The 20,390-nt window shown below is 35.6% G+C and overlaps 3 protein-coding genes across 8 annotated transcripts; 1 reads left to right on the top strand and 2 right to left on the bottom strand.

Annotated features, from left to right (window-relative positions):
* Window positions 1–936: 936 nt before the first annotated feature.
* LOC131798588 (probable E3 ubiquitin-protein ligase RNF144A-B) lies at window positions 937–12,800 on the bottom strand. Of its 5 annotated transcripts, XM_066162248.1 has the most exons (10): window positions 12,670–12,800; window positions 11,993–12,048; window positions 6,526–6,770; window positions 4,884–4,988; window positions 4,053–4,113; window positions 3,617–3,717; window positions 3,046–3,146; window positions 2,521–2,674; window positions 1,925–2,014; window positions 937–1,539 (listed from the first exon to the last, which is right to left on the bottom strand). In XM_066162248.1, exons 1-10 carry the CDS (start codon window positions 12,783–12,785, stop codon window positions 1,429–1,431), a joined length of 1,140 nt encoding a protein of 379 aa, XP_066018345.1. In that variant the 5' UTR covers window positions 12,786–12,800; the 3' UTR covers window positions 937–1,428. The 5 variants fall into 5 exon arrangements, with proteins under 5 accessions (XP_066018345.1, XP_058972239.1, XP_058972240.1 ...); XM_059116256.2 differs by lacking the exons at window positions 11,993–12,048; window positions 12,670–12,800 and adding an exon at window positions 8,736–8,843 and having other exon boundaries at window positions 939–1,539; XM_059116257.2 differs by lacking the exons at window positions 11,993–12,048; window positions 12,670–12,800 and adding an exon at window positions 9,757–10,046 and having other exon boundaries at window positions 940–1,539.
* A 22-nt stretch (window positions 12,801–12,822) lies between these two features.
* On the top strand, window positions 12,823–14,652 carry LOC131798589 (uncharacterized). Its single transcript, XM_059116260.2, has one exon. It carries the CDS (start codon window positions 13,007–13,009, stop codon window positions 13,886–13,888), a length of 882 nt encoding a protein of 293 aa, XP_058972243.2. The 5' UTR covers window positions 12,823–13,006; the 3' UTR covers window positions 13,889–14,652.
* Window positions 14,653–20,361, bottom strand: LOC131798587 (N-acetylglucosamine-6-phosphate deacetylase). Of its 2 annotated transcripts, none has more exons than XM_059116253.2 (9): window positions 19,770–20,361; window positions 19,085–19,123; window positions 18,537–18,706; window positions 17,923–18,089; window positions 17,142–17,270; window positions 16,645–16,752; window positions 16,156–16,274; window positions 15,737–15,893; window positions 14,653–15,169 (listed from the first exon to the last, which is right to left on the bottom strand). In XM_059116253.2, the coding sequence occupies exons 1-9, from the start codon at window positions 19,963–19,965 to the stop codon at window positions 15,043–15,045; spliced, it is 1,212 nt and encodes a 403-aa protein (XP_058972236.2). In that variant the 5' UTR covers window positions 19,966–20,361; the 3' UTR covers window positions 14,653–15,042. The 2 variants fall into 2 exon arrangements, with proteins under 2 accessions (XP_058972236.2, XP_066018344.1); XM_066162247.1 differs by having other exon boundaries at window positions 15,035–15,169; window positions 15,737–15,888.
* Between the last annotated feature and the right edge of the window lie 29 nt (window positions 20,362–20,390).

The following is a 20,390-nucleotide window of genomic DNA, read 5'->3' as shown; positions in this document are numbered from 1 at the left end:
TTCTGTGATCTATTACCGTACAAACCCACTGCATCATGAAATCCATACATTTTAGATGATAAAAAGCAAAATGCTGTTACCAGAATGACCATGTCATCTATGGGTTACCAGTCACCTCGCCACCAAGCAGACTCGCCACCAGCAAACTCGCCACCAAGGAACGTACTCGCCACCAAGCGAAGTCTTCTCGCCACCAACCACCAATAAAGAGATAAACTAGAATAAAGTAGTCGAGGAGAGTAGGATGTTCGAACGAGCACAATTCAAATCGGCCGATACGTTTGTGCGCTTGTCTGTATTTAAATTATGACCTTCAGCGACGTGTTAGATGTGTTCCATTCCTAACTCATTGACATCGAAACGTATCGTGTTTGTCTTTTGCACGTAAGCGAGGAGAAATTGCAAAACTCGATGCGAGGAATAAAAACTTACTTGAGAGAAAATGAAACTTCATGGGAAGAAATAAGTGATGAAATGAAACTCGATAGCAGTTGTATTAAAACAAAATAAAACAACATACATTTATAAAGTTTGAGTATAGACAAGCGAACAAACTTATTGGTTTCGAACGTGCTTTCGACAACATACCTACCATACCATCGAACGTGCTTTCGACAACATACCTACTGTCCTCGACTAATCTCTTTATTGGTGGTTGGTGGCGAGAAGACTTCGCTTGGTGGCGAGATCGTTCCTTGGTGGCGAGTCTGCTTGGTGGCGAGGTGACTGGATACCCATCTATGTGTCTGATTTCTAATAGAACACATATAGGAACCAAAGATGCAGGTAAAATTCAGCTTATTATTTAATGTCAGTTGGTATAGTGTTTCTCAGAGAGGGGCCTGGAAGGCAGCAAACTGTCTCAACAAATGTGTTTGGGAGTGTAGCCCTGCCTTTGAACAGTTACTGCACTGCAGATAAAGTTAAAGGACAAGGCAATATCAACAGGGACAATCAAACGGCAAAGAATGTCTTTTATTCTTATTATTATTTTCCTTACATCCTAAGAGGAAGGAACAACAGTTAAATTAAATTTATGTTAAGAACTTGAATTGTGACAAATTGAACAGGCACTTTTTTTGCTTAAATTAAGCTCTTTTAGTCTTCATAGAAATCACACTTTATTATTTCTATTATCAATTTGCTATTAAGAGTAACTGGATGAAAAGACTTTCAGTCAAACAGATGTCATCAATATGAATGTCACTACTTCATGAGTTCATCACAGTTAATTCATTTTAGAAATGGACATTAGGAGTACATCTAAGCATATTTCTGTTTTACAGAATTACTTATTCAGCAACAACAGCAACAAGTTAATTCAGATCAATATAATTTTTGGACTGGCCCTTACAATGGACCAGAATTTTAATTTGACACATTGAAACCAACTTTTCTTAGAGAAGAATTTGCTCCTTTTTTGAGATGTCAATTGTTACGAAAAAGACATTTTGAAAGCAGCAAACAGGGTGAGACTAACAGTAGAAATGGAGATGCCACCAAAACCATCAATCCAAAGAAAGCAAATCCAGCAACAACCTGAAAGAGCAGATGAAGAAGTTGATTAGAAACAATCCACCTCATTTTTTAATCCCTGCCATCTAAAAGTACCACATTTCCTCAGACAAGCACTGGTTCTGTGGTAGTCAAAGTTTATCATAATGGCTGGAGCATCCTCTGTTTGGCTGCTTTTAAGTTCATATTGCAAGCTTCTCCAACAGTGTTAACTTATAACCTTCATTAATGACAAAGGACTTTGATAAAAGTAGGTTTCTTTTGGTAGCCTTTGCCCTAAATAAATTCTCTATTGGGACATCCTTATGCATATTTCAACACAAAAAAGGAGAGAAATGTTGATGTTGGTTCCTACCCATCTACATTAAGATAACCTTAAACAAAAGAGAAACAACCTGGGTAAACTAACCTGTGTCCTGTGAAGGAATAGTGATGCCCGTGAGTGGCCTAACTTGTTTCTACATGGACCTTTGTCATAATGTCTTAACATTATGTCAGTCTGTTGAGTAAAACAGATAAAAGTTTTAGGTCTGTGATTACATTTTTTAGCATTTTAATTTTTCTTTTGGGTCAAATGGTCCCAAAACAAGTTTTGGATTCAAACCTGTCATTAAAATGTGCTGTAATAACATCAATTTTCATTAATTTCAAACTAGATTTACACATCGGTGGTACAAAAGGGGAGGTTGAAGGGTGTGAGACAGTTATGCGAACCTGAGATGGAATCAATGGTTTGTAGAACTCATGGGAATTCTCCCAACCCCAAAGTATAAAGATGAAGTAAATCCAACACAGCCAGAGTTGTCTCTTCCTTTTATAAAATACTCTATAAAAAGAAGCACAGACCCAAAATGTCAAAAAAGTATTTATCCTCTGGTCAATAAACACACCTTAATCAATGAGATTGTGGGTAGTATCAAATTTTTCTTCCAGAAAAGAATCTTACAAAGTTGAATGTTATTTGTAATACAATTTATTGTAATTAAAAACTGATGCTTGGCTTACATCCAAAGATTTTAAACAGTGCCAACAGAAGATGTGTTTACAGTGGCCACACATCATCTGGGCACATCCTGCTTCTCTCATTATTAATACTTGACAGAGAGGGCACTCCTTGATGTCTCCTGATTCACCATTTTCTCGTAATATATCCACAAATCTGCCAAATGGAAAATGGGATCTTGTAAGTAGATGTCTAACTCATGCTCTCTCTCTCTCTCTCTTAATGAGTGTGCATATGTGCCCTTTATTGTCATGACCTTAATGTTCAATTCAGCAGTTATACACAGCTAAAAAATCCAGTAAATCAAGTTCTGTGACCAACAATTTACTCTTTTTGATAGATGCTACTATTGTCAATCCTCTTGCATGCAAGCACTGGCTAAACTACAAGTTTGCTTCACTAAAATGCAAGTTTGCTTCAAAACAAACTGAAAGTTTGCTTTAATGACTGCAATGGCAAGATGCTGTTTATGAAGTATTTGGGAGAATTCAAGAACAGCTGCATTTAACTGTTAAGTTTAACATTACCTTGTTCCTGATTGTGAATCAGAGATCACCTTCTTATACTCATCACAAGTCATAGCAGCATGCCAGTGTTCTTTACAAGCAAAGCAGAAAGTATACCCACACTAAAAAATAAGGTGTAACTTAATAAGGTGTAATTTTTGGAATCATCTCAATTGAAGAGCATTTTCCAAATGATTGTCACAAGATAAAAACAAATAACCATGATCATAATGACCAATTAGAACAAAGGAATAAACCAAAAAGAGCCAACAAGAGCCCAATAGAACAACAAGTTCACCCTTTACACCCTAACATCTGTATGCGATGATTTCTCCATACTGTTCTCTATACATTTCCAAAGGATCTGACAAGGAGAATTAATTTAATCAAGAGCTTCTTCAGTTGGTGATTTTTCCTTTGTTCTTCTGACCTTAGTAAGCAATTCAGGGGTGATAATGTAAGGAGGATTTAGATGCCAGTCACTCTTAAGGTGTAAAAGGGTTAAGTACACTGTATGAAATGTTGAAAAATGCAAGCTGTCATTAAAAGCCACAACTACCTTAAGAAAAGAATAAATTAAAGCATGTTTCACCTCTTGACAGACTGTAGGTTGTGCCAGGTCTGGTAGTCCACTGCAAATTCCTTCACAACCAGCCATTGGACAAAATGTTTTTGTTTTATCAACAGCAACCTCTACAACAGAACACACAAGAATGGTGAATAAAATTAATGTTATAAAGTGAACATAGACTTTGGTGAGCAGTCTAAAATCTTACTCATATAATTGATGTCCCACATTAATTTATTATTCTCTACAACAGTCAGGACCCCCCTGAAAACCATTTCTAGTAGTGCAGAGGCCTCCTCTGAAAAGATGTATGTAGTTATATGAAATATAGTTGCAATTTTGAACAATCAGTATTGCACAGAGGTGTCAGCATTGCATGAAGCCAAGCCTTCATGTGTGATAGTGACTTGTCATTTATATAATTATATGTTTCAAATTGTATATTGTGAGTATGTTTTACCTTTCTGTTTGAGCAGTCTCTGATACTTCTCAAACATGTCACTGTCAACCAGCAAAGAAATCTAAATCAAAATTAAATCAAGTATGAATATGAGAACATATTTTTTAAACCATTCTGGTTAGGGATAAAGTTCAATTGAAATGCAAAATCTAAATTCCTCTTTGATTAATAACTTTTTACAATGAACATCAATTTTATTAGCCCTTTAACCCCTAAGAGTGACTAGCATCTAATTTCTCCTTACAATATCACCCCTGAATCTCACATTAATGTCATAAGAAAAAAGGAAATTATCACCAACTAAAGAACACTTGATTGCTAGACAGATTCTCCTTATCAGCACCTTGGTAAATGTACAGAGAACAGTATGGAGAATAAATATACTGATGTTAGGGTGTAGAGGGTTAGTTAAAGAACTAGATGTAGACTAAGTAATTTTCACTTGAGGGTCAAAAGGATTCCATTGGATTTGCTTTACTTGGCTCTGTATAATTGGCCCAGAAAAATTGCACCAATCAGAAGTAAAACTAAAACCTATCAAGACTTGATCACCTGCGTTTTCATATACTCAAGGCAGTTTGGTACTTGCTTTAGTTTTTACTTTGAGTTCTCATTCGTAATTTAAAGAAATTTTTCCTTTTCCTGATAAGCCCTTGTGATTACTTTCGTTTTGGTTTAACAATACTCAATCAAGACACGCTCTTTCACTGAGTTTTGGATTGTTTCTTTTTTTTTTTTAATTATTTCTTAGTTTTGTAAACTTCTATTTACAATCAAGGCAGAGCTAAATTTGAGAAGATTTACTCTTTTATCACTGAAAGAAATGCTTACTTCATTCTTGGTCATGTTACCACTTCTGGGACACAAGGCATCAGGGCAGGGCAGCTTTAGAACTTGCCCACTGTTAATCAAGTATGATACGTACTTTCCCAGGCACTAAAAAAGAAACAACAACTTTTTGTAACAAAACAGACAGGATTATCACAACAAAGATGACAAAACAGCCCAAAACAATAAATCAAGAGAGAATTTTCAAGCAATTAAAACTTCAGTTTGTTACATGGGTTCAGTTGCCAAAAGCAAGATCTGTGTGCCAGGCAAAAGCTAATATTAAAGGCATCTTGATTGCCAAAATCAACGAGTGACCAACTCATGAACAACCTAATAATTTTCATGAACACAACACCAAAATAACATGAATTCAAAATAATCACTGTGTCTTTTAGTCCCCTAGGTTCACGTCGTGGGTGAAGAAAGGGGGTAAGATTCTAAAGAAACTGTGGTGCTGCATTGATGGGGGAGTATCAAACAAGATAACTTTGGCTTTATAAATTTAGTTGATAATGAAAATTGGCCTCTGCAAAAAGTCTCAAAGGTGATATTTTAAGCATTAGCCCTTCATCAGAGCGAATAAGTATCAGATCACAGGTACCTATCAACAGATGGCTGTACTTAGTCTATACATCATAAACATCCCCAAAATGTATAATAAGTGTAGGTCCAAAGTTAGAATCCACATTCTCATAAGATGCAACTGAGATGTGATAGAGCGGCATGCAGGGATTGTTCCAGAATGTCTCCCGTCAACCTGTCTGGCTCTACTTGCGTCAGATTTCATTATTTTTTGTTTTTTGTTTTTTTTTAATTGTATTACATGATCCAAGCTGTGCAGGTCATATGATAAACAACCTACTTTATTACATTTGCATAACATATGACTCAACAATCAGCTGGGGGTTTATTGCAAGTCTTAAAATAACACCTAGTGTCAACCTGTCTGGCCCTACTTATATCAGCTTTCATTGTTTTTTTTTTTTTTTTGGCTATTTTTTAGTTACATGATCCAGGCTGTGCAGGTCAAATGATAAACAACTTACTTTATTACATTTGCATAACATATGACTTAACAATCAGCTGGGGGTTTATTGCAAGTTCTATTAAAAGAACACTTAGTGTCCTTAAAAGTGCACTTCACAGAAAAATAGAAGTACATGAACTACAGATCATGTACCCTTGCCAGACATGGCAGATAGAAACTCTGGGAAAATAAATTTGGTTTAAAACTGGACCTTAGGTCACTTATGGAAATGTGTAAATAGAGAGTTTTTAGTACTGGTCACATTTGGAAACAGATGAATAGATGTTACTAATTAAATATAAAAGATACAAGTTAACACTTTCACTTTTCCAATCTCAAAATAAATTCTCCTCACTGTTTGTCATAGATTCCTTATTTCTATAACCTAATGAGAAAATGTTTTTAAATTAAACAGTCCATGAAATTTTCTATCTTCTTATCATCTTTCTGCATGAGAAAGTGTTGATGCTGGCAGAGAAATTACTACGTCATCACTCTTAAGAATGGAAGAGTTAAGTTGTTCACTTAAGGAAGTGTAACAATGTGAGTAGAGAGCTGTTAGCCTTACATTCACCTATTAGTTACAAGCCTAGGATACAAGTTAGAAACACGTACCTCTTTACAAAAGATACAACTGCATTTGTCTAGTTTCTGGCCCTTCTTGTGTGGATATTCTGATAAACAAATCTTACAATAAAACATTTTTCTGGTAGCCAACTTGCAAAGCCTTGGTGTTGGCGAACTTGTCTTGCTCCTCTGCGTTTTACCAGGTCCTTCTGCCATGTGTGGTGTTGCCAGAAAAGCAGGAAACATGGTATACAGAAGAGATCCTATAGAATGAATGGCACCTCTGAGTGATTCTGGAAAATAAAAACACATAATTATTCAGATTACAAACTTGTACTTGCCAGACCTTGGACAAACTGTTGATGTTACATAATTAACAAATGCATTGAAGTCAAATGCAAGGTTGTATAACACTAACACAATCACCCTGCTAGTTTTTTTTTCTGTTCTCCATATCATCCATACAAACCAGTCAACAAAAATACTAATTTTTGAATATCTCCTCATGTGATAAGAAATTAAAATTACAACTTGTGAGGTCAAAGTACTGACATTATTATTTTAATTACTGGTGTATATGTTGATCAATATGGACAGGATTTAAGGGGAGCCCCTGGCTGCAAGCACCCTGAAATGTTTCTTCAGTATTTAAAGAGGCGATGAATTTCACAAAGCAACTTTGATAAAGAGATGACTCATCAATTTTACAAGAAACATCTGGATGCTATGATGTATTTTCACAAAAATTTGTCAAATGTAAAAACTTTTATCTGGAGGGTATATTGAAATCTATATAGACCCCCTGGTTAATGTCTGTCAATTACAGTACCTGCAACTTAGTTGTAGCTATGCTTTTAAACATCTTCAATATTTCTCTCTGCTGAGCAATTGAAAAGACTGATGGATGATAATTTCCACTGCATTAAATGTACAAGCAATTAAGCTTCTGCTGACATTTCAAGTTGTAGCATTGATGCATGACATGCTAAACAGCTTGATGTTATAAACTTAATCATGCAACAAGTTTTTGAGAACAGTCTAAGAGTTAATGATGTGTGAAATAGGACTGATATTCACGTGGACACTATTAAACTATTGACTTTGCTTTTAAGTGTGTAAACATAAAAAAGCAATGAAAAATGTTGTATTAAAAATGCCAGGTCATTATTCATAATACTTCATGGTCATGATTTCAAACACTACCAGTGACCCCAATCAAAGATCACAGACTTTCAGCACACTATTTATTAATCACAATTGAATCAGTGAACTTCGATCTGCATTTCAAAGCTTAATTTACAGAAATAACATTGCCTCTGGCTGTTGTGATGGTACAGCTAAGAGTCTCGAGAAAAATTATGAATAATAAGGAGCCTGCTAGTCTGCTGTAGTGAAAAAGTTCTAAACTTGTCCATGCATGAATGTTCTTGTGTCAGGCTCTGACAAAAGCTAAATACACAAACAAAACTTTTCAATTTTGAACATATACCTTTGATTCTAAAATTATATTCATTATAACAATTGTGAAGGGTTTAATGCCTGAATGGGTAATATCTAACCTGCACTTTCCCAAACATTCATTTCCTAACACTGTCTGAATCTTAACCTATAATTATTATAGTATATTTAGTCTGCACAGGAAGAAAATTCAGCAGCCTCAGGGTTTTTTACATCAAATATTCAATTTCTACAATTCAAATTGGCTTCAAAATATCTAGTAACCTTGGATACCTATACAAATAAATTATTCTAACAATATTTTTGGCACAAGCTCTTAAAGTAGGAGTCAAATAGTCTCACTGATGTAGACCAATTAAAGGAATAATAATTATTTTTATCTCCTCATAACAAAAATCTCAAGTCAATGGAAAACTTAACCTGTACATTGTAGACCAGAAATTCAAGAAATGAATTTTTTTTACTCAAGGTTACATTCAAATTATCCAATAAAATAATAAAATTAAATAATTGATCGAAAAAAAATTGTTTTAAATATTAAAAAGCGAACTACTACTACAATGTCAGATTTAAAGGCAATGACGAAGCATTGCCAACCTAATTTTTCAAAACAAGTTACAGGCAGTTCAAATTTTAACAGTAAATCAAACATTTAATTATTTGCCCGACAGCAGCCCAATTGTCACCACAAAATATAACGACATTTTAACCTACCAGAAATAAATCTGAACCTCGTTACACTTCGCTGTTTTGCCGAGTACTCGACAGGTTACTTATGAGAAATAAGACGCACAACTCACCATGTAGCGTTTGTACGAACAGAAAACGGTAAAAAAAATTTGCGTGTTTCATTCACAGTCGACTTCACAGCCCAAAACACTGCTTGGCACGATAACAAGAAACCGGCGCTCACGCAACGAGCTTGACCGACTAAACAGCCTTTTTTTTTTTTCATCAAGAAATATTTTTCTTTCAGATAAATGAAAAATTCAAACAAGGGGCCGGTAGTAGGGATTTTAAGGAATTCCTTGATAAGAAAACGCGAAAAGCAGATCATTTTCAAGACATTAAAAAGATGGGAAATTTTTCAATTTCAATTGTCGTATCGTATAGACCGGATATATGGGTCTCAGATCACATAAATGACACAAACGACTGTTAAAATTAAAATATGCCAATTATTTACCTCAAAAAGAAGCAAAGAAGCCATTTTCATCCAAATTTTCAATGAAACCGGAGAAACATCCAAACAACCCGACGGACGACATTTTAAAACAACAATAACAATGACGTCATAATTTCAAATGACTACTGTGCAGGGGCTGGGTGGAAGTAAAATTATCTCAGGGGCCTGAAGGGTCAAAAGTGTTTGAAACTGGTATTTCAGTACCACAAAAAGTGATAATTAAAAATGTATGGACATTAATCTGCAATAAACGAGAACCTCTCACGAAAAAGTTAATTCTCGAGGCATTTCCGTGGTCTATACGTAAAAAACTTCCCATGCTGCCATAACAACAGACCGTCACGCAACCTACCATAGTGCGCGAATGATCTAAAAAAAGTTACGATTTGTAACAGTCAGTGTATGCCTTCGTTAAGTTCCAAGGCTTAAATTCTTCCCTATTGAACGTTTTCCTATCATAGAAACCGAAATTTTGGCATGAAATACAACAAAGATGCTGCTGGACTCGAAGTTCCAGTAACGTATCATGATAGTGAAACGGAGTCAACCAATTCTTTCGAAACTGGTTTTTAATATTTCAACAAAGATATTAAGTTTAGAGTGAAGTCAGATTATTTATCCATGAACAATCCTACCTTCAACAGCTATTTTCGTCAGGTATCTGCAGATTTTCTTTATTTCCTCGCTCTTCGCCTAAAGCTGATTCTTTCTCTTTGAACAGAACTCTACAGAGAGGTTTCCATTCCTCGTTTACACCATTTCGTCTCCCAAAGTTGTTTTAACAAACATATCCTTTATGGTTTAACGCGAAATATTGGCTGTTTGTTCTAACTGCAGTTCGCTGAATGGCCTTTTACAAATATCACAAATAACCAAAACAGCCCATGTGAGCGAGGGAAAATTAAATTCGTGACTTTCTCATGGAGATCAGAACCGGAAGTAATCACTATACTTACATTCGATTGGTTGAAATCGAAGACGCGAATAGTGTCGATAGCTAAGTCTTGTGATAATCATAAGATTCTTTATAGTCAAGTTTTCAATTTTTTTTTTCGCGCCCTGGAAGGTTTTCGGGCCAATTAGTGGTGCTCCCTTTTCTCATTCACATCATCCTTATTTCTATTTTAGTTGTTGTTTGTTTTAGTTTTTCCCCCTTATGTTTTTTTTGTTTTTTTTTTTTTTGTAACGTTTTCTTTTACGCATGTGTTTCCGGTTATTTGATCATTTCTACGATGTTTTGTTTATTTCGCATGACTCATTTGCTTCGTTTGGCAGTTTTAGCGAGTTTTCTTTCCATTTACTACTTTTTTTTGTTTTGTTTTTTTTTTGTGTGTGTGATATTACGAATTTAGAGTTTCAATAACTCTTTGAAATTGTCGCATTTATTCCTGATTGGTTTATGTCCTTTTGCTGCACGTACTAGAGCGAGGCCATGCGGTATTGCGTGTATTTGATTATTCGAGCTTTTAAAGATGAGTTCCATACACGTAAAGACTCTTTAAAGTTATCAAGTGCCGTAACCGAAGTTTAATGCCTTTTGTGATGGTTATGACTCATTAAAGTTCATATCTCGTTGGAGCAAACATTAGCATTGACTCAGAAGGCCCTGATCTGTCCATAAAAACAACGTGAATTTTACAAGCATGGACCTTTTTTATTTTACCCTGTCGTGACTAACTCATCGTAGGGCATATTAGGATGAAGAAAACTGAGGCCAAGCTATCATCTCGATATGTTCAATAATCTATTAATTCGCAGAACTATCATAGAAATTACTGCCACAACAAATTTGTTCATTATAAGAACAAAATTTAGTCAGTTTCTTCGGGTGCTACTGACCTCAACTGATTTTAAAATTCTTCTTCTCCCAAATAGCCAAGATGAGAACAACCTAAACGCTAAGATTTTGGGCGAGATCATGACATACGCATGCTTGGAAGACATGAGGATCGTACGTGTTGTTTTTACAACGATGGTTTTCAATGACAGAACTAACTGACCCAAAACTCCCACAAGCATGAACACCGATGTTGGTAGTAAAAATTAAAGCTCAAAACCCCGTTAAGTACTTTTGCAGACAGTTCAGCTAAGATATAGAGGCCTAAAAATCACACGTATCTTTTTAATAACTAACGATGCCTTTCAGCAAAAACTCAACCCCTACAACCTTTTTACAAAGAAGAAGACTTTGGTAGGGAGGAACAAAACTTGGAACAAAACCTAATCAGCAGCTTTTCTGACGCTTACGGTTCACCTTGAGACTAGGATAAGTTTGATTACCTCGATAAAGACGAATAATTTAATTTTTTTGGCGGTTTCAGTCGTAGGCGAGGTGTTAACAACGTGCTAAAATCATCGATGCACCCCAAGAACAGTGTAACGATCGAGACCCGCATTTGGCCAGAATTAAAAGATCTCACGTGGCCTCGACACCTCTTATCGTTTTTAGTCCCATCAGCAGTATTAGGTTTAAGGAATAAATATTCTCTAAAAAAGTCTCTACCTTTAACAGTATGCAAAATAAATACGCAGGTGGCTTATAATCAACCTTAATATAAGCAAGGCGAAATGAGTCGATCCCTTTTATATACGTGAAAAACGAGTCCTTCTGCAAAGATCGAGTAAAATCATTTATCTTTTGATCATGCACAAAGTTTTTTGAAGTCTTCGATCCTGACACTTACGAGGATGACATTCGCTTCGGTCAATTATGCAAAAAAGAAAAATTATTTCTGTTAGCAGACGTTTGCAGAAATATTCAGTAATATTCGCGCGATTGACTCGTTATAAATGTACCTTGAGGGAATCAACCCAAGCTCAGATCAAGAGAAAGACAAGTTGATTATAAACTTGGCATCATACTGCACTTACCAAAATAATTTGAAAAAGACCACTCTCCCATTGTCGGCGGTTTGCGGGTAACTTTCCTGCAGGAATTGTCATAGAAATTAAATCCTCTTAAACGATTACTCGTAAACTAAGAAAACCTTGAACTGTCTAAAGTTAAACACTACAGGCAAGCTCTGTTTCGCTCTTCTGGTAGCCGTTACTTCAGACTCTTGCATAAGCAATTTTGGGTGGACCAATCAGTGATTTTGTTTGGGCAGAATGTTGAATGGTTCAAAGATTACCAGACAATAAAAGTCCCTTAGAGACCTGCAAAATATGCAGCCTTTGTGAAATAATTAATTCAGAACACCGATAGGATCTCTAAATATATCTTAATGAGCAATGAGCGCCTGCCATTCTTCCCAAGTACCCGAACGATGTTAACCTAATATGTTGATACATTCAAACATATCTAGTTTTCGTGCGGAGTGAGATGTGTGTGCCAGTTTTCTAATGTATTCACACCGAGCGACACTAGAATGACGTCAACAATGACGTCTTAGGGCGAAAAATCTAGAGTGCTTTGTAGAAATATAATAGAAGGGAAGGGGAGCTAAAAAGGTAATTATGTAATCCAGATTTTTTCTATTCGATAACTGGAATGAGGAAAAAAAATGATGAAATGTGCAAGAGTAAAGGAGCATTATTAAGACAGTTACCTTAGCACTGCTAGCCTCCTGCGCGTTCGCTGACTTTTCTTTTGCACGTCACGCAATAACCCTACTCTCAACAACAGACAGGGAGGATTGCGTGACGACGACAATAACCCCCGCATGGTTACCGCTGACCGCTAAGTGTCCTTACTTTCGAGATGGTGGAGAAGCAAAAAGCCGGAAATAGTAGACGTCGAAAAAGGGATCAGCCATCGCTGAAAATGTAAAGTTGATCGTTACCTCGAAGTGAAAAAGAAGAGAAAAAATCAATCTGTTTAATGTATTTCAAGGCAGCAGGACTCAAGATAACTTCTTCAAAAGAGTATCATTTTGCAACTGCAGCATGGAACTGTCAATTATCGTCTCATGTTTAGTGGGCCTCTGGCTAAACTGGTCGTTTTTAGTTCAGACTAAGCACAAGTGGGAAACTAAGTTAGATATCCTGAGACAGCTGATCGTATTTCAAGTAACTGCGAACTCTTTTAACCTCTCTGTTCATCTGATTTTGTCGATACCTTGGCCATTTTGGGGATACGCGGTTCGACCTGGAGACTATTTGTGGACAGTGGATCCCCTTACTTGCAGATTGATCACAGCAGTCCTCGAAATTTCATGCATTGTGTGCATTTTAAACGCAGCTGGTATTTTTCTGTCAAATCAGGGGAAAGACGAGCTAAGAAAGAAGAGACTAGGCAACAATGCAGCTGTAGTTGTTTCGGCAACGTGTTTTTTGAGCGGAATTCTCACTTTAGTTTACACAACAGCTATACCACTTCTGAAACATGGCACTTTGCACGGAGAAAACTGTCCTACCCACTCGTTTTCAGTGCTCTGCGCACAGACCGAGGTGAAAGCTATCTATTTATCCTACGTGGTGTGTTCTTTATTTCTGTTTATCCTCAATTTCCCGCCAACAAAGTCTAGGGTGAAATACATTTTGGACGTGTGCTTCAAATTGATAACTGGGGTGTTTCATGTCATTTCGTGTTTCATTCTCTTCTTTGGGGTTGTGTTCATTATATTGTTTATTCTTGGAGGATCTTTATATAGTGACGCTTTCAACATAGTCAAACTCTATTTTGACATAGTCGGTCTTGCCGTTAGCATCGGCTTCCCAGCAATTGTGAACACGGGGTTTACATCACACGTTTTTCAACCGCCTCCCTCAAACAGAAACCCGGACAATGAGAAAGAAGAGGTCAAAGTTAGGATAAACGTATCTTGACTTTTTCACTCTCGAGATCACACCAGTAATTCTCATTACTGACTGCCTTACAATTTTTATGATGTTGGTTTGAAGAATTTGGTATTGGATCAACTAATTAATTATCTCCTTGTTGACATTTTTCTTTTTTCTCATCACATATCTACTTGAAATTGTATTAATATTGTAAGGAGAAATTTTGTTCCAGTCACTCATGAGAATTAAAGGTTTAGAAGTTTCCTTCTCATTGAATAATTTAAATGTTTTGACTACATAGCAGCAGAACAACTGATGATGATGGCATGGCAATGAAAAATAATATATATGAAATATCATTTTTAGTTGAAGTTTAGTTAATTTATGAATCTTAAATACATCAAAAAAGGAAAATTGTGTAGAAAAATTATTGACCTTGACATATTGAATCCATTTGCAGCTAGAAGTTGAGAAACCAGTGCCTTTGCCAAAAATGTTCACTTATCATTACATGAACACATTTACACCATCCATGTCCAATTGCAAGAACTTTCAAGGGGATTTTTTTATTATTATTTTTATACTTTCAACTCACTATCTCCTTTATGGGTACACTGAATTTTCGAAATCAGGGTTTAAGACATCATCTAGCTGCAGATTGCACAATAATCATGTCATGGACACTCAAGGCCATGGGTAATCATGTCATGTATGAGCACAGTGCATGATTTCTAAGGTTTGCCCCCTCTGTGTTGCTTGCTGTTTGTATATTTTTACACATTTAGAAATAAATTATCAGTTCCGCTTACTGTTGTGACCATTTTTTTTATTCAATGTATAATAAAACAATTATTAGATTCAGTTTTTGTGATATCCAGAATAAGCAAGGTCTCTGTAAGGGTTATCACCCTCAGCCTTCAGCTGATAACCCCTACCACAAGTATAATAAAAGTATATATCACTTACTTTTTGAAAATGTCATGTAATTTAGCCTCAGGAGGCTGTGAATATGAATATTTTTATTAATTATTTATCTAACTATCCACCTCATGAAATGTCTTTTTTATAACTTTTATACATTTTAAAATGTTAATTTGTATGAATATAAAGTTACTTGAATCCAGTATAAGTTCAAGCAAATTGAGCAAATTTCTTAAGAAGTCTCCACCATCTATACACATTTTTATAGAGAGGTAGTTCTAGTTTGTTTGAAAAACTACTTTTCCAGATACAATTGTTCTTGAGAGGTTTAACTGTGTATCAAACAATAATAAATCAGCTCTTTTTCCCACTTCTATGAGTCCTGTATGGGAGATCTTTGCAATTCTGAAAGATTAATTGATAAGATAAATGTTGTCAAAATCCTTAAAATGTATTAGTTTAGGAAAACTCGCACGTCAAGAGCTTACAAGCTAATAACTGCTGAAACCTATGATTAAGTATCCCAGGTTTGTTAAAAATATATATATACATATGTATATATATATATATATATATATATATATATATATATATATATATACCGGTATGCCAGGTTTGTCAAAAAAAACAAATATATGCTTTCATCCTTACAGGCCTATTTTATGATTACTCACTCATCAGGGGATAAAATAAAATCCTCTGATTAACATATATATTTATTTATTTATTTTATTCATAGTTTGAGTCCAAAAATTTTGCCCAAATTATTTCTCACTCTGAAGTTAAACCACTTCTTTTTTAAGCTTATCTTTTAGTCAAATTTTCCTAAGTAGTTATTTTTCAAGGAATGGATAATGCTATCCCCTGAACAGACCACTATCCAGTTGGTGGTATAGTTTGTTTCACTGTTAATTTTGAATTTTGAGACATGAACTAAGCATAACACTTATCCTACAATAACCAAAATTGTACCTGGCAGGGTTTTCAGATAACATTGCTACAGCATCTCCCAAAGGAACTCTAAATATGTGAATCAGGGAGTGAAAAGCACCAAGGAGAGTGCCACAACTTCCAGCCAAGGTATTTGTTCCTGCAATTGACAGAGTACGGCCACTGGGAGAAACCTGAACTGAATGAGTGATGCAACAATGAATTAATGTAGTTGCAAAAGACAGTACTTTTTTTTGGTTTACCAGTGTAATTAACCCATGCAGGATGTTGGGAGAACAAAACAAAAAGTTTGCAAATCACCAGCCAGAGGTGAGTGACTTACAAAATTTTATGAAACAATCACAATTACAGGCAAAAGCACCCAACCAAATGGAGAGTAAGTTAAAGAGATTCTTTGTAACATTAGCAGGAAATGGAAATCTCTTGTTTATTGGGCTTACTTTGTTTGCTTCCATACTTGACAGTTTTTCGGGGGATGCCTTCTAGAACACAGTCTGTAATAAAGGCAATGTTTTTGAAGTGGCGGGCTTTTAACAACAATGAAACAGCTATAGGATCTCTGGGGAATCAAACAAATATTATCATGGAGATGAAAGGCTCAAAGAAATTGAGTTATAATTTACAGTAGTCTACTGCAAAAAGCAAACACAAAAAAGAATTATTAACTTGCTGACAGAACCATGAACATAATACACAGTTTATCAGAACATGGAATTACTGTACTTTGACATAACTCTGTTATAGTTTATTTAACAGAGTCTGTGTCATATAATTAATTCTAAATTGTGATCTTTTGATTGCCTGATAGCCATAGAAAATCAAATGAATGGCAGGCCTACACCATATGGACATTTTAATAGAGGTCTTGCTCATGATGATAAAAAGATATATTTTAAATTTACTTACTAGCTGAGTTCATCAGTACTTACACATGTGCTAGATCTCCTATGATTTCTACTGTTGGGGTTTTTATTCCTCTATACTTTGAAAGGTTTGGCAATTCATCCAGGAGTCCAAAGTTAACAAGACCTGGAGATCTAGAAAGCATTAATTTTCCCTTTTAACTCTTTAACTCCCATGAGTGACCAAGAAAGAATTTCTCCTTACAATATCAATACAATATCAAGCAGACTAGTAATGAGAATAAAGAAACATGTCAGTTAGGGGATAATAAGTTGATCCAATACCAAATTCTCTATACTAACATCACAAGAACTGTATGGCAGCCACTGAAGGGGAATTGCTAATGAGATCTTTGGAGTTAAAGGGTTAAAGACCCATCTCTCTCGGGAAAGGAAAAAAAGGGAAAGGCATTGTCAATTAATAATCAATTCCTCTCTAAATCCACAACCACCTAGTTGTTTATTGAAACTTTACTTGGGGCATAAAAATTTAAAAAATTGTTGTGATTTTCTGCTCCTTATACCTGTGATGGAAGGAACAGACATTAAAAAGATGTGTCAAATGAAGCTGTTGACTTTTGCTGAGTGACAAAGCAGTGAGAATTTCCTCCTCAGTGGCCTGTTTATCATGGCCAAGGGCTGGGACCACTTCCCTAGAGACAGAAAAAAATTATTATTGTATTAGTCTAGTAACTTCTTTTTTCAAGTTGCAATGGGAAAAGAGGAGATTATGACTAGATTTCCTCTAAATGTTCACTTGAATTCCAGCTTCTTAACTTCTTTTTTCAAGTTGCAATGGGAAAAGAGGAGATTATGACTAGATTTCCTCTAAATGTTCACTTGAATTCCAGTTAAGCTCTTGATCTAAAAATGTGGCCTAAAAAGCCTCATTGGGTCTGCCTCTTAAAAGCAAAGGGGCTTCAAATTTCTTTAATTGGTGATCATTTCCTTAATTCTCCTGACTTTAATGTGTGATTTGGGGAATTGATATGGTTGTAAAACAAGGAGACAGAAGAAGGCAAATTTATTCAACACCCTCCCAATCATGCCATTGCAATCTATGACAAATACATGACCTAACATCCCTCTTTTTGCTGGAAAAAAAATCATATGATATAAATATTGTAAGGAGAAGTTAGCTGCTGATTACTCCTAAGGGCCAATGGGTTGCCATAATTGACTAATTAATAAATGACAATCTACAAATATTATTAAAATTATACTTGTAATGTACTACAACCTGTTATTGATAATATTATATTTCAATTGTTATTTTTCTTTAAAAGATGAATTAATCAATGACACCTTCTCAGCAGGCATTTAATTCTGTTGTAATTGTGAGATGCTTCTGCATGAGGGCTGATCGTCATGACTTTCAAATGAGGCATCTTATCAAGGAGCTGCTCAAACTCGTCAGAGGTCATGTTGTTGTAACTTTGTGGCATAGCACCAAGATCTGTGATAATGGGTCCCTGTAATTCAAAACAGAAGAATGATTTCTGTTTCAGGGAAGATTTCCCTTTGGGAGAATTCAATAAGGGCCATTCAAAGCTAATTAAAACAAAAGAAAAAATAGAAACAAATGAAAACAAAGATGGAAATAAAATGAAAGTTCAAGAATGTTTTGTCTTTGCATCCTCCTTTGAAAACCGGTGGATCAGGGTCCTGTGGAAGCTGCTAATTTCAATGACCAATTTCTTCTCTTTACAATGGACAGGAGAGGAGACTGGACTTAGGGTATTGGCAAGAGTTGTCTCCAATCTATTACCAACATTAGAAATACATGTTGGCAGATTTTGACATGGAGTCTCTGGTTCTGTAATATTTGCCAATTTTATCAAAATCTTGTAAAGTGGCTTCAAGTTAATCTGGCTGAAGACACAATTTTAATAATCATGCCTGGCATTTCAATTATGTACCTCAGAATGGATTCCTTCTAAAACTGCTCCATTTCCATCAATAAGTCCCACATGGCTTTCAAGTATTTTCAGGATTTTGTCCTCCTTCTCACCAAGAGGATGATCAGGAAAGACCACTGATGCCAAAAATGATGTTGTTCCATATTGAATAAGTCTAGATCTTGTAAAGTCTTTAAGAAGGAAAATGTATTAATCTCCTTTACATGACTGTGATCATTTTCACTTTTCCTCTTTTTAGTTGTGTGTTTAACAAAAACCTGGCTGGAACCATGAAATATCATGGTCTATATAGTTCAAACTAATAAGCACACTTGGTAATGGTATTTACAGCAAGTGCATTTCAGCCTTGGACCCCTGAGAGTGACATACCACCTCTGAATCACAGGTTAAGGTTGAAAGAATAAAGGAAATGGTCATCAAATGAAGAAGCTTTTAATTTTCAAAAAAATTCTCCTCGTCAGCTCCTTGGGAAATGCATAGAGAACAGTATAGTGAATATGCACACTGATGTTAGTTAATGCATAAAGGGTTAAAAAAATGAGATGTACCTGGATTACACCAAAATTCTGTTACATCATCTGCCCCACCTAACAATAATATCAGCCAAGAACCAACTTTAGTAGCTTTATTATTACCATACGAAAGAAAAAAATCTATCAACCACTCAGTCTCTTTATTTATCATAGCAATGAGCAATATAACTTTTAGAGGTTACAGCCTAAAAGTTGAGTGGGCACTGTGGGCAAAGGTTTTTTTGGTGTGGTGATGCATCATGAATCAGTCTTCTTAAATTCCTTAAAAAGAATCAAGCCAGAGTGCCCTTACTTGTCTTGTGTAGGGTTAGAAAGAGGGCCCCTTCTCCTCTGTGCAAGAGCTCCTGCCTTTTCCCCATCTTATCACGCGTATCCCTAAGATTACTGCACTTAACCCTTTAACTCCCAGAAGTGATGAACATGTAACTTTTCCCTACAGTTTCCATGCATCATCCAGAAAATTGGTGAAGAGAATACTCAAGCTCATCAAATAGAAGTTTTTATCTTGATCTAACACTAAATGTTGACACATTTTAGAGGAGAGAATTAACAATCAGATCACAGGGTTAACATAAAGTTTTCATTATGACCAGACAAAAAAGACATAAATATGGCATGCATAATCTAATCACTTTATATTACATGTATTACAAGCCGTTTAGGAAAATTGTCGAAACAATGTTCAAAATTGGAATCCTACCCATGCCATGATTGTGAATGTCAATAAAGCCCGGGGTTAAGTAATGACAAGTTAGTTTATCGTTTCCACATTCTCCTTTGCATCTATCAATAGCTGAAATCAAACCTCTCTCTATAACCACATCAAAAGGACCTTCCTCACATTTTCCCTGAGGAAAAACGATGATCTTTGCACAAACAATTAGAGACTCAAACATCTTCGGTCATTTGTTGCGTGACGAAGAAAACATACGTTTGTGACTTGTTCTTGAATTTAGCTTTTTACCCTTCAATCCTCTATTATCTCCGATTCTTCATGGGTTCTCGCTGTTTGATATGAAAATTCTTCGGCTTTTGATTTCCTCATCGATCCAAGCCAGCAGCTATAAGAGCAAACTCAGAAATGCCAAGCTATGTTTGCGTGACGTTTAACTGTTTGTGGATCAAAGATCGACCACAATCAATCAATACACCAAATCAGGGCAGGAAATCTGACGAAATTTAACGAATACTTCACTATTTCGCGGATTTTGATCGTTTTTCTAGCTTCTATCGCCAAGTTATGCAAGACGGAGCCTCCAAAATCATTACCAATTTTGCTGAAAGGAGCTCAATTGAGGTTATCACTGAAGGTCATCGAAGG

The sequence above is a fragment of the Pocillopora verrucosa genome, chromosome 2 (genome assembly GCF_036669915.1).
Source record: "Pocillopora verrucosa isolate sample1 chromosome 2, ASM3666991v2, whole genome shotgun sequence".
NCBI lineage: Eukaryota > Metazoa > Cnidaria > Anthozoa > Scleractinia > Pocilloporidae > Pocillopora > Pocillopora verrucosa.
This window is presented reverse-complemented; position numbering and strand designations above follow the sequence as displayed.

Excerpts from the sequence above, each read along its gene's own strand:
- LOC131798588 (XM_066162248.1), bottom strand. The coding sequence starts at position 12,785 with ATGCGGGGGTTATTGTCGTCGTCACGCAATCCTCCCTGTCTGTTGTTG. Across the intron at positions 4,989-6,525 it reads GTTGTATCTTTTGTAAAGAG|TGCCTGGGAAAGTACGTATC; the intron begins GTACGTGTTTCT and ends TTTCTTTTTTAG. Across the intron at positions 4,114-4,883 it reads GTAACATGACCAAGAATGAA|ATTTCTTTGCTGGTTGACAG; the intron begins GTAAGCATTTCT and ends ATTTTGATTTAG.
- LOC131798589 (XM_059116260.2), top strand. The coding sequence starts at position 13,007 with ATGGAACTGTCAATTATCGTCTCATGTTTAGTGGGCCTCTGGCTAAAC.
- LOC131798587 (XM_059116253.2), bottom strand. The coding sequence starts at position 19,965 with ATGTTTGAGTCTCTAATTGTTTGTGCAAAGATCATCGTTTTTCCTCAG. Across the intron at positions 18,090-18,536 it reads TAGAAGGAATCCATTCTGAG|GGACCCATTATCACAGATCT; the intron begins GTACATAATTGA and ends TTTGAATTACAG. Across the intron at positions 16,275-16,644 it reads ATAGGAGATCTAGCACATGT|AGATCCTATAGCTGTTTCAT; the intron begins GTAAGTACTGAT and ends TTGATTCCCCAG.